The sequence below is a fragment of the Grus americana genome, chromosome 8, assembly GCF_028858705.1.
Source record: "Grus americana isolate bGruAme1 chromosome 8, bGruAme1.mat, whole genome shotgun sequence".
NCBI lineage: Eukaryota > Metazoa > Chordata > Aves > Gruiformes > Gruidae > Grus > Grus americana.
In genome coordinates, this window is record NC_072859.1 from 15,268,081 (window position 1) to 15,281,983 (window position 13,903).

Below are 13,903 nucleotides of genomic sequence, written 5' to 3' on the forward strand. Positions count from 1 at the left end.
TGTATAGCGTCTACTGGTCTTCCTTGCACTGTGCAGAAGTGACTTTACATACTGCAAACCACAAGAGCTGAACATCTGCATCACACTGAACCAGGTATCTATGATAGTCATTCTGTACAAATGATACTGCACTAAGGAGGACTCCAGCTTCGGCTTTGTTTGAGAGAATTTTGTATTGCTGGACCTTGGAAATCATTCAGCTTTGAATTGGAATTTTGTATGGCATCCGTACTGACATGTGAAAAAGATGATTTGCTGCCTTGTAATTCCGTTCTTGATACGGGATGGGGAAAAGCTCTGGGGCTGCAGCACTCGGATGATGAATATCCCAGCTTCCCAGAAGCATGCAACTCTTGAACGCTCCATTTTGTGTCTTTTCCTCCAAATTAATGATCTGATATCCATGCTGCTACATAGCTAGTGTATTGGTGTGGGACAGTTCAGATTCATCTGGCACAAACTGAATAGTTTTAACGTAGGCAACATTAGAATTGCCACATGGCAAAACAGAAATCTACTGAGCCTGGTATTGTCTCCAGAAGTGGTAGTAATGAATGCTTAGAGCAGGAGGTATAACAAGACTGAAGTGATATTTTTCTCTTCCTGCTAAGATCTCCTTGCTACTTGCCACAATATGTGCAAGGATGTCCTAAGCTAGAAACTGCAGCCGGACCATGAACTTTTGTAGTGATTGAATTTTATTGATGAAGTTTGCAATGAATTAAAAAAAAAAAACCTGTTAATGCTTTTGCCCTCCCATTTAATTAGTCACTGTGAGAAAGTGCTTCTTGTTTTTGTTTTAAGCCTGCTTCTTGATATCATTGTTTAATGATCTGTATTTTGTTTTTTACCCTCCTTTATCACAGTTCTCTAGGCCTCTCATGTCTGTGCCTTACTGGTTTTTTTCCCTTGTATGACTGCTACTGTATTTAGCTATTTCGCACTTCTGACAATCTTCGTTACCCTTCTCTGTTGGTCTCTTCAGAGATGGGCTGGCCAAACTCTACTCAAGTTGTAAGTATGAAGTGCCGTGACACAGTTGTGTTTTGATTTATTTTCCATGCCTCCTCTAATGAGTCCTAAATTCTCTTCACTTTCATGGCTTCTGAGCATGGAGTTGATGTTTTCAGAGGACTATCTAAAATAATGCCAAGGTGTTCTGCTTCCTAGCCAAAAGGTCTGTAACACCAACTTAACACTACTTATGCTGTGTATATTTTTAATGTTACTTTTCATGTATTGTTAGTGAAGTTCACCTGTAGATTTACTAGACATTCACAATTGTGAAGTCTCTCTTCAGTCTCCTTTCTTTTAAACTACTTTGAATAATATTATGTTGGCAGCAGCATTTTTTCCCTCTTTTCCAGATCATTTAAGTTTAATAACACAGATCATTGGGGAAGACAGGAGATGAATGTCCATAGCAATCTGCCACTGTTACAAAAATGGCTTGGGACTATTTCATATCACTCTCCTACTCTTGCTTTTTGGTGTATCTTGTTAAGAACTTTTGAGAAGATGTAAAATAAATAGTATAAAAGTTGAAAGTAACTCATTCTTCTGCTCTCAGAACCAACAAATAACAGAAGAAACATAAGGGGGAAAAAACCCCCCACATAAAAAACCCAAGATAGACATAAAGTGTAATATAGTTAAATTTATTTGTTCTTATCTACTATTCCACTCTCCAGGTAACCATCTCTACAAGTCCTAAAATTTGAGATTATTACCCATTTTGGACTGGGAACAACCAAGTGTTTAGAGGCTACAAGTCAGCTGATTACTACCATTGTGCCTCAGTATGAGGTAGTAGCTTCAGTTTCCTGCTTTGAAATGAGGAAGACCAGCAAAATAGTTATGGTGGTTTTTCACTGGTGCATAATCTGAGTCAGCTATACTAGAATAACACAACCTGAGCTTTATCTATTTAGTGATTCAAACTAGGCTAAGGCCTAACAAAATAAAGCTATCAACTGATTTGAATATAAGGATGTAGTGCTACGAGGCACTTCCCCCTCCAAGAACTACCTACTGGAAAAATCTGACTTGCATATGATTTTTCTAGGTATAATTGTAACTTACGGCTGCTTTGAGGGGCCCTTAGCCTCTCCCTCATGTGGAAAGAATTAACTGCTTCTTGGTGGGAGCTCTGGACCTTGCTGGAGAGCTGTGTCCAGCAGTGGCTGCACCTGTAACAGATCTTTTGTTGCAGCTGCAGGACAAGCCACTAGCAACTCAGTATTTCTGATGGGAGGCTTGCACTAATTTTAGCTTCCCTAGCCAGCTGAAACCTGTATACTAAGCAGTATTTTAATTTTTTTTTGATGGACAGGCACTGCCTGTCTGGCAACGAGTTTCCTGGAAAAGTAGAGCTTTATGTAGCAAGCTAGGAGGTGAAACCATGCTTGGGAGGTCAGGTTTTTCAGTGTTATACACAGGATTGATCTGTGAGGTTATGGGTGGCCAGCACGTATGTGGCATGGGGAAGGGAGCAGGGTCTGAGGATGGCTATACTGTCATCCATAAAATAGAAGGGTGGGTGGACTGTGGAGTCTAGAAGGTGGCTAAATATTTAAATACTGAATTTACTGGTTTTGGTTTGTTTTGCTGTCACTTAAAAAGGAATGCTTTACATTTTGGCCAAGGTGGTATGCTTGGAAACCAGCTTTTATATTTACATTTCTTCCTGCTCCTCTCTCATGCTTGGTTTTTTTTTTATTAATTAATGCTCCTACCAGAAGAATGCTGGGATGGAATTTTCAATCAAGATCAAGTAGATTGGCACACTTTAAAGTGAAACAATGTCCTGTGAAGTTCTGTGGAGATGAGTGTTTATCTGCTCTGTGTATATAGAACGTATTCCTGATTGTGGGAACAGGTATGCACATGTCTTCGTACTTGGACATGTGCTGCATTTATGGTGTTAAGTAACTTTCTGCTACTTTTAGCAAAATCCAGGATGTGATTTGTGTGTATGTGGCAGTTGGTCAAATCTAAAAGTCTGTTAAAGTCCATTGGATTATGCAGAGGGCAAAATGACCCAAATCCATAAAACAGAGGAGCAAAACAAGCAAGCATGATCCAAAAAGGTGTGTTGAAGAAAGTCTTCTTAGCTTTATTCTGCTTTGAGTAGTAAATTTTACTTCCATGTCATTATAGCTGTTAAATCACCTTTTTCCCCAGCTTTGCCATTCTCATCCTCAGAGCTGAAAAAAAGAAAACAAACAAATCCATCGCATTTTAAGACTAACTTCCTATTTCTGATGCTAAATCTCCTTATTTAGAAAAATGAAGAATACACATACCTCCAGTGGTTAATCCAGCAGAATGAGCATTGTTTTAGTGTTATAGAAAGAAATCAGTAAAAGGCATTAGTTCTGGTAATTTTGCAATAAAGCAAGTATATTAAGAAATTACTCCATTATCACTATTTGAAAATTAGCACAGCTCTTTTCTAACTATTTGACTTCTGTTACCTTTACTGAGGTGTTGCAGACAGATGGTATTGTCCTTGACTAGATGCTGACAGATTAAAAGGATGCATGAATAATTAAACAAACTCTTTGTCTAAATTAAACTCCTCAGTGGGAGCTGTAACTGTTTGAAAGCCTTTTTCTTTTGTGTTGATGTTCACAGAAAACTTTCCTCCCTTCCTGGTGTATTGAGTCAGACTGGGAGTTAGTCATATTCCTGATTTGAGTCTGTATCCATATAAATATCAGTATGGCTATTGTCTGTAACTGGGTATAATGTTGGTTAGTTTGAAAGTGACAGTGCAGGACAGATGATTAAATGTTAAGGTTATTTTTAGAACAGCAATATAATGCTGTTGTTTGATATGTAAGAGCCTCCCCCCACTATGTAGTTGATCTGAGAATGCAGTGGGAATAATCTCCAGCTCTGACCTGTTAGTTTGAAGAGTCACCCAAAATAGCATGTCTGGTTACTTCATCGTGTACATGTGTCTTTACTGAGAGACAGGGGGTCAAAGCAGCTGTTTACTTGATTTATGCAGTCAGCAAATGTCCAACCTGAGTTATGTTTTGAATGCTGAAGTTGTTGCAAATCATAAGTGTCTGAGTGTAACTTTATATCATAGGGCTACTGATGTTAAGCTTAGCTCTTACGAAGACCCTGTGTACTGTTTGCAGACCAAGGAATTCTAAAGGATTCGAGTCCTGGCTGTGGTTTGAGACAGCACTCAATCTGATGCTTCACTTATAGCCAATAGTCCATTTCTGTCCTGCTCTGTGCGTTACAGAAACAGATGGTATGCATGAATCTCTATTAAAAAGGGGTTGGGTTTTTTTGCATGTTACTTTAACGCAAATGGAGCTAAGTCTCAATTGTGTTTTTCTGAAGGTTGTATAGTTTCCAGTGGTAAGGAAAAAAATTAACTCATCTAGCCTAGCTACCTGCCAAAAGTCTTGGACCTTCATGTCATGTGAAAGCCTGTTCCACGCTGTGGGTAGATTTTTATTGCCTATTCAGCTTCAGTTTTTTCTTACCTTATTCATTCCACTATGTATAGCCTTTGTTCCCCCCTCAAGGACTTTTAATTTCCTTAATGAGTATTGAATCTTCAAAACATTTGCATGCTAATTCATTTGATTGAAATTTAAAGAAGAAAATAAGCTCTAATAATGCAAAACACTGGTGTCCTAATTATAGCATTGTCATCCTTCTCTCTGCATGGTTTTTCTGAGTGTACATACTTTAAGGTATTGGTCCCCCATCAAGCTCATGGGGAAAGGAAAATTGTTCCCATATGGAAAGAGGTATGTCCTACCTTTCTGTGAGTTTGAGGGCATGCCAAAAGCTCCTAATTTAATCTGCTGTTTCTCTATATAGATTAGTACATGGAACAATTTCTCTGCCTCCTAGTTGTTCTTGGCCATCACTAACTTTTTCAGTAACTTGCTCTGAAGGGTCATTTCTTTCCCGAAGCAAGATCGTTCCTTATGTAACAGTCTCCCAGGTCTGTCCTGTGCTTCCTTGCTTTCCGTTCTCTTTCAGAGAGTCCTCAGTGCCTGTTTAATGTTCAAATGCTGCAATTGCCTCCCAAAGCTTTCGTTTCAGAGGATTATCTTTTCTGTTGTGTGGTTTGTTGTTTTAGTAATGAATGATGAGGTACCAAAAATAGTTTTGACTCCCCTCTTTTCACTGGTGGTGTTTAGGGTGAACCTCCTAGGCTGGGCGTGTGTGGCTGCTTTGAAAACCGTTTATTTCCCTAAGAAACAGCTCTGTGTAATACATTGTTTTAGATTTAAGAGGCTTTCCTGGTTTTGTTTCCTTTTTAGAAGTCACAGTAGGATTACAAGACTGCTTGGGAAAAATTGAGTCACTTCCTGGCTTTTTCCACTGATCAAAATGTCCCAGGGAGTGGCAATAAATAGGTGGAGGGGTAGAGAGGAATATGGCTTAGTTCCAAATTCTACTGGGCACTTAAGACTGGGCAGCGCTGACTGTTGGGGTGTATTTTTGAGGCAGTTGCCAAACTGCTTTTAGTGTAATTGGGACCAGTTTTTTCTTAATTGGCTATTTGGCTATTTTCTCCTTGGTAGAATACTTGTAAGTAAACGCATAAGACCAAATACAGATTAACAGAACAGTTTCTTCAACGTCTTTGCTAGATTTACACTTATCCTCCTTCCCTGAAAGTCAGGCTTTGTTTTCCACTAACCTCAAAAGAGAGAGAACTCATGTTGCTCAGAGAGTGTCTGAGTAGCAGGGGAAAATGAAACTTCAGGTGCTACTTTCAGGAGACAAAAAGAAGCAAAGATTGTTACAGGTAGAGGTGCTCAGCTAACATCTCATGGCCTGACTATGGCCTGCCCAAATGGTAGTGCCAGCTCATAGGTACTTCTTGGAAACATCTTTCCCAGGATCTGTATGGGAGCACCCATACAGTGGGCTGTAGGATGAATTAATTGCTCCAGTAGCTGGTGGGTGGGTGAGTGTTGCTTCTCCATTATATGTCTGTACATATGTGATGAGGGCATTAAGGGACCATCCCCAAAATATAATGGACTGGAGCAGTTGCTCAAGTGGTTTATCTTGCCTGTACCAGCTGCTTCAGCTTTCAGTTGCTGGCATGAGAGTTGCTGGCAGCAACAGCCTTTGGTCCTGGAGGACACAGGGGAGTGCACAGATGGCAGGATTGGTGCTTGAGAGATGCAAAGTCCTCTAGTGATAGAAAAGTGCAGTGGCCTCACTGATCAGAAAGGCTGGGCAGCACTGCTGGAATATTTCGGGCTGTTGTGTGCATGACTGCAGGAGGTTGATAGGCCTATAAACTAAGAGTGTTACGGCTCTTCTTAATTAATGCATACTGACGCAAAAATACTTGAAACTCCTTATGTGATCCAATGACCACCCTCTCTCCTGGCTTTACCTGTATTGTGAAGAAATGCTGGGCTGGCAGTGCAGCTTTAGACAGGGCCTAAACTTACACTTTTGCTGTCAAATTGCAAAATTATTCAGAATATAGCCTGGAAGAAGAGCTAGGAGAGAATGTGGGATCAGGACCCCTGATCTTCCTGTAATGCATGCACAGTGTTCTTTTCTTGAGGCGGAATGTGACTACTTTCTGAAATCTGCTGCTCTGTAAATATACTTTAATGCATGCAATGAAACTGCATTTAAGTGCAACATGAACATAAAGAGCTTTCTGCGTTTCTGGAAGATCTTGCTATTGTTCTTTCAACCTTTTATAATAAAACTTTATAGTAAGAAACAGGCATCTTGAGTATTAATAGAATATAAAAAGTGTTTAAAAAAAACCCACTATGGACTATATGGATTAACCACATGTAGTGATGAAAACTGTTTCATTGAATTTTAGAGGCTATAAAAGTATCTAACTCAGGCTAAAAAAACTGTTAAAACTTGCATAAACATTGTCAAGGCAAGATTGTCAATGCTGATTCCAGAGAAATGCGAAGTAAAGCTGGTTATTAAACAGTCTTTCTGATTTAAGGAGCAATTTGGATTATCAAGGAAGTAGTTAGAATGCAGATAGGCACAAAAACATTCCAGTGAGGAGACAGCGTTAAGAAGCAATGCTGTTAGTTACCCGGTAGAAATGAAAACTAATTCTGCTAATTGCAGTAGCATTAATGGATTTTTTTTAATTGTCACTTGAAAGAGAACCACTTTTAATCCCTGCAGGTTACAGAAATGGCTTTTCTGAGATATCAAAATTTGGAAAAATAAACTATGGTAACTACTGCATTGCTAAAGATGACATAATTCAACAGTACCAAAATGCAGATTGGCATTTGTTAACAAACGAGAGTGGATAAATGATTATTAATTGCATATTAGTCCATGAAGCAATCCAAATAGTAAAGTGAAACAGTTGCTAGCAGATAAGAGTAGCATCAGTTTGCTACATGAGCGAACAGCAGTGACATGATTTTCCTTTTCTGTTACCTGTTAGTGAGGGATCTTCGGTACCATCTCCAGATATCTGGCTGTGAAGATGAGCACGGTGTGTTGGTGAGCTTAAGCGTTCCTCTTGTTCTCGCAGGGAGATGGAATTTTTGTGGGGTATGTTGTTCAGGCTCACGCCCAGGCTGCTCACAGGGTTCGTCTGTGGGACTTCTGTGATTTTCCTGCTTGGTGGCTGATAAACCTGACTATAGTGGCCTATGGGATGATATGCTGGTTTCTCAGATTTGCTGTCATCTTCATCATCATCAATGATAACTAATTCTGCGTGGATAACCCCATCGTATCGTGACAACTTTTGGTCTGCTTCTGCATCATCATCATCAATGCGCTGATAACCCATGAAAATCATTGTTACAGGTTCAGAATCATCCACATAACATGGTACAGCTTGGACAATGCTGTATTGAACATCTTCCTCATCTTGAGGTGCAGGGGATGTTTCATTAGGATGGCAGGGACTTAAAAACCTTGTCTCATTATGTCTTTCTCTTGTATTCTGGTAAGGTTTTAATTCTTCGTGTGCGGCTTTTCTTTCTTCATTATGTATCATCCTGTTCTCAGGATTAGTGTGCACTTTCTTCTCTGAATGGGAAAGTACTGGAAAGGGAGACTTTGGCTGTATTACCTTTGGAAGATCAAACCCATTCTCTTTATGTTGCTGCATAAAAGGCTCTGTTTTGGAGGAGAATTCTGTCTGATGATTGCTAAATCCATTCATCTCTCCTCTCTGAGTGTCTTCCAGTTTTGGTCCAGGAACTAATTTATCTTTCTGAGGAGTAACTGGCCTGCAAAATTTGTTTGCAAACACAGGCTCATGGTACTCTGTGGGAGACTGGGAATTTTTTTCAGTTGCCTGCCGTAGCAGGTCTTCCACTTCAACAGGAGCAAGTTCATCTATCCCGTTTTGTGTTGTGCTCCCATTTGAGGACACTGCATAGACTGACTTCCTGCCATCATCATAGACTTTAATTCCTGTCTCTTTAAACTCCTTTGAGGGAAGAGGTATTGTTGATAACACTGTGTTTTCTCCTGTCTTCATGTCTTTTTCAACTTTAATTTCCATGGCAAACAATGCTGTTGAAAGAAACAAGTGCTTAAACTGCTAATGCAACAGCTGCAAGAAATATTCTAAAAGAGTTCTGACAGTGATAGAGAATGACTGTCAGAATGAATTATCAAGTATGTGAAATTATTACATACATCACCAATATATTAGATTCCCATTTTGAATGCCCCCTTCCATCCTGTCAAAACTCGAAGTGGGGAAAAAAATATTTTCGTTTGGATATAATTCTGTGAGGAAAAATAAGCTGTTGAGGCGCCAGTTCTCATTATGTGATTGACTGAGAAAACCAGATGTAACCTTGGCCCCGGTATTGTGCTGGGCAATAGTAGTTGTAAGAGCTCAATGTGCTACAGGACTAAAGTGTCTTGGGCACTCAGAAGGGTTAGGAGGCTTTGCAGTAGTTGGGGAAATAACTGGACTACTGCTGGCTGCCCAGTAGGTGTAAGTGCAGATAGAAAACGTGAAATGTATGATATGAAGGGAGGAGCTACTTAAAGTTATGCCAGGTAGAGGAATGAAGTGCTACAAAGAAGCGTCAATGTTGAAAACGCTTGATCCTTATTCTCAATGGCACATACCTTACACCGGTGTCCCACCTCTCAGTTTTGATGGCCTCACTGATAATATAACACAGCTTAAATGAGAACAACATTGTCACATGTCTGTAATGCTTATCCTTCCCTTAAAGTGTATTAGACTCAATTTATAGGAAGTCTTTGTGTGTATTGACGCCCTTGGGAGTTACTGCTAAGCAATACCTTTTTTCTTTTCTTCATCACTGGTGGCAGCATGTGCTGTACTTCTCAGTGCAGAAGGCTTGAAATACTTGGGAAGGTCAGGTATGCTGGCGTATATGTAGTCTGCTGCCTCTGAATAAAGAAGATCCATAAAGCTTTCAGTATGTTTTCACTGACTTCTAAGGGAACCTTTTTAAAAAGCTTTTTTTTTTTTACTAAACATACCTTTTTCAACTCCTGCGTTTTCAGTCTTCACAGACTAGGAAAGAGAACCATTAACAATAAATGTAATTAGTCAGTTTTAAGATGTTAACTAGACAGTGTTTTGCTCCACCTGATAGTTTTAACTTTTTGCACGTGTGGCTTCTGGTCTTTTTTGCCTATATGATTCCAAGTCACACAGGGAAGGACAGGATGTTACAAAGTGTTAATCAGTGACACAGCCTCACACTGTGGCCTGAGCTACTTGCAAAGGCTCGACCCTTTGGCTTTCCAGTTGTGCTTGTCTCCCTGCATGTCTTTAGAGTGTGCATGTGTAATAACTGGAGAACTGAAGTTTAGTTTCATCACTATATCTTTGAGATGGTTTAATATGATTTTCAAAAATCAAAATGACCTTTGATAACATTAAAGTCATGTTTTGATAAGCTCCATTGAGCTGTTGGAGCAAGTCCAGAGGAGGGCCACAGGGATGATCAGAGGGCTGGAGCACCTCTCCTATGAGGACAGGCTGAGAGAGTTGGGATTGTTCAGCCTGGAGAAAAGAAGGCTCTGGGGAGACCTAATTGTGGCTTTCCAGTACCTGAAGTGGCCTACAGGAAAGATGGAGAGGGACTGTTTATCAGGGAGTGTAGTGACAGGACAAGGGGGAATGGGTTTAAGCTGAAGGAGGGTTGATTTAGATGAGATGTTAGAAAGAAATTCTTTCCTGTGAGGGTGGTGAGGTACTGGAACAGGTTGCCCAGAGAGGTTGTGGATGCCCCCTCCCTGGAAGTGTTCAAGGCCAGGTTGGATGAGGCTTTGGGCAACCTGGTCTAGTGGAGGGTGTCCCTGCCTGCAGCAGGGGGGTTGGAACTAGATGATTTTTGAGGTCCCTTCCAACCCAAACTATTCTATGATTCTATATAACCTCTTTCAGGGACTTGGGAAAACATGATGCAGTTTAGCTGGGCACATCACCTGCAGGAGAATGAACGCGTCAGCCTCTGTACCTGTTATATCTGTCTTGGGCTGAGATGCAAAGTTGTTGGTTAGTGTCAGTGGCAGTGCTATGTATATATATATACTCTTTTTTTTAAGATATCCTATAGACAAGTAATGACAGGAATTACTCCCCCACCCCCATAACAGGAACAGTATAAAATCTTGACCCCTCTTGTATTTGAACTACTGTCACTTTAGAGAAAAGCTCATGACCGCTCACAGGATCCAGCTAGTTCCCCCTTCCCTGGTTATTATGATGAACAAATAATGAATTCTACTTCTGGAGTAATTTGGCACTAACCTTTATTATGTCTTCTGTTGTTTTCTCAACAGACTTAAGTTTCTTTAAAATTGCTTCTTCCTTAGCTGAGACTTCTATTTCCTCTCTTTCCAGAGCCTCAATTTCCTTCTCCAATCTGCAATCACAATTCACTTTGATTTAATAACAGGCAGAGAGCAACACTGCAGATTCAATACATTGTGAATATGGACATTAATGGGGCTGGTTCTACTTACCCTGACAAGTTTTGCTCTAATATGAGATCAGCTTATAACTTCACATACATCAGGAAATACTGTGGAATAGTATTCTCTTTGTTCTTTTCTCTCTTTTCTTTTTTTTTTTTTTTTTTAAATGTACCTGCCATAGATTCCTTCTGAACCTACTTGGAAACAGTGGCTGAAATTAACTTATTTTTTGGGAGGGAATAGATAAGGAATATAGCCCCCCACAACATTTCCTCATCTCTAAGTAAATTTTCTCCCCTACATTGTCTCAAGAGATGTGATTACTCCATTGTAATTAAGATGTAGTAATCTAGTATATAGACACCAGGATTATGACTTTGTCTCTTAATTTTGTATGTGTACACATGATGAAAAGAAGATCTTTTGTTGTAAGAAAGTCAGAAGAATGTTCTTGTACCTGGCAGTACTTAAAGGGCTAGAGTACATCACTTCATATGCTATGTTTTAATATATGTAGCCAAACTGCATTCAGGAAGATCCCCTGTGGAAGAAAGTTCTAGTCAATCTATAACTAACTAGCAGCTATAATTCCAGAAGAACCACTCTATCAATGGAAATAAAATTGCATTTGTATTTCTGAGGGCTAGAACAGGTATCACTTTTTTTGTAAAATAATAATGGCATTTGCAAGTACTTTTTGCGGCTCTTAACTAGTTTACTAATATAAAAATCAATACAGCTAGAAATCATAATAGTGATGTGCTTCGTAGGCCACTTCTATGAAGTGATAACTTCATAATTGTGTGGATTTTGAAAATTAAGCAACCTGCACAGTGGGAGGATGCTCAAGAGACTAAAGTCTGAAGCTTTGATGTTTTCCAGTCTGTCCAGGATTCAGAATGAAGAATTTACAGACACTCAGGATGATGAAGGAGCTTTGAGGGAGGGGTGTGTGTTTAGCTCCAAGATGCCAAGACAGTTATCCATGTTTTTTTCATGTGTGAATGTGGATTCTGGGATTTCAAAATTCTTTGCTTTGGTAAAACAGATGTAACAGCACTTAACTGACAGCCTGAAGCTTGATTCTTCAGGGGAAAAAAATCTTGATTAAAAATGCAAGATATTGCTGATGTGGGGTGGGTGTCATTGTAGTGTTCCTGATAGACTAGATCACAGCTTGTGCAGCTACAGACTTAAAAACACTGGTGAGTTTAAGGGCTTCTCTTTCAGGCTGCGTACTAAGGCTTTTACAGACATACATGTGTCCTTCTTAGTCACTGATCAGCATTTTGTGTACTTAATTCTCCAGGAAAAGTGCTAAAATCTTGTTTCTGGAAAGCGTTCCTTTCCAGCAGAACAGCGGTTGTGTAAGACACGCTGGTTCAATGCACCTAGGATGAGCAACTGGGAAGGTTAATGTTTGCACTATTTGCTCAAGTAATATCCTCACAAGTATTGCCAATGAATTTGCAAGAGAAAACTGGGTAGTTCACTTAAGTGTGATACATGTTGTGTCAGGTGAAAATAGCAATCATTTTCTAAGATAGCAATTAGGTGAGATTTCCAACATGAAGAAACAATTATTAAGGGTTTGTCTGTTAGAGGAGGAACCTTGAACTCTAATCAGGGAGAGCTTTGTTTTACAAAGATTACAAGCCTACCTCTTATGAATACCAAATATACTAACTTTGGATATTCTCTAAGACAGCAGGATATTCAGCAATCGACTTATGTCTGTCAGATTTAGCAGTGCAAACAAGAAGTATCTTGCCAGTTAAGACTTGGCTGACTGGCTAACAAGTTTCTTAAACCTTATCGTTATATAATAAGGGAGATTGAAGCTCAGCAGTCAAAATTTCTTTTGGGCTATTGACCTCTGCTGTAGATTTGTACATTATTTAAAAGGAGTCACAGCTCCCTTTCCCTCTCCTTTTTGTTATATGTTAGATCTATGTTATATGTTAAAGCTGAGTACAATGTTTAAGGCATCTTTTTCCTAATTAGAGGTTTTATTTTCTTAGCATTTAGATGTTTGATGAAACACTTCTAGACAGAAAGGTCCAGGATAAAATATCTAATCTCTATGTATGTGAGAGAGGGAGAAAACTATGCCCAGTTGTATTTGGTTTGTGTGGCAAAGTTGGCTACAGGGGTGGCTTCTGTGAGGAGATGCCAGAAGCTTCCTCCATGTCCAATGAGAGCCAATGCCAGCCGGCTCCAAGATGGACCCACTGCTGGCCAAGGCTGAGTCCATCAGTGATGGTGGTAGCACCTCTGGGATAACATAGTTAAGAAGGGGGGGAAAAATTGCTACAGAACAGCAGTCAGAAGTAAGGAGTGAGAATATGTGAGAGAAAAATCTGCAAACAAGGTCAGTCAAGGAAGGGGAGGAAGTGCTCCAGGTGTCAGAGCAGAGATTCCCCTGCAGCCCATGGAGAAGACCATGGTGAGGAAGGCTGTCCCCCTGCAGCCCATGCAGGATGATGGGGAAGCAAATTTCCACCTGCAGCCCCTGGAGGACCCCATGCTGGAGCAGGTGGGTGCACCCAAAGGAGGCTGTGACTCCATGGGAAGCCTGTGCTGGAGCAGGCTCCTGGCAGGACCTGTGGCCTCGTGGAGAGAGGAGCCCATGCTGGAGCAGGTTTGCTGGCAGGACTTGTGACCCCGTGAGGGACCCACACTGGAGCAGTCTGTTCCTGAAGGACTGCACCCTGTGGAAAGGACCCACACAGGAGCGGTTTGTGAAGAACTGCAGCCCATGGGAAGGACTCACGTTGGAGAAGTTGGTGGAGGACTGTCACCTGTGGGAGGAACCCTATGCTGGAGCAGGGGAAGAATGTGAGGAGTCCTCCCCCTGAGGAGGAAGGAGCAGCAGGCACAATGTGCGATGAATTGACCACAACCCTCATTCCCTGTCCCCTTGCACTGCTGTGGGGGAGGAGGTAGAGAACTCAGGAGTAAAGTTGAGCCCAAG

The 13,903-nt window shown here is 40.6% G+C and overlaps 1 protein-coding gene across 1 annotated transcript in view; it reads right to left on the reverse strand.

The window, feature by feature from the left end:
• Positions 1–1,642: 1,642 nt before the first annotated feature.
• Positions 1,643–13,903, reverse strand: part of PALMD (palmdelphin) — a 56,778-nt gene continuing 44,517 nt past the window's right edge. The window contains exons 5-9 of the mRNA XM_054833332.1: positions 10,763–10,877; positions 9,484–9,517; positions 9,280–9,390; positions 7,435–8,529; positions 1,643–3,206 (exon numbers count right to left, since the gene is read on the reverse strand). Coding sequence (XP_054689307.1) covers positions 3,163–3,206; positions 7,435–8,529; positions 9,280–9,390; positions 9,484–9,517; positions 10,763–10,877 — 1,399 coding nt within the window. The 3' untranslated portion in view covers positions 1,643–3,162. The remainder of the gene's footprint in view (positions 3,207–7,434; positions 8,530–9,279; positions 9,391–9,483; positions 9,518–10,762; positions 10,878–13,903) is intronic.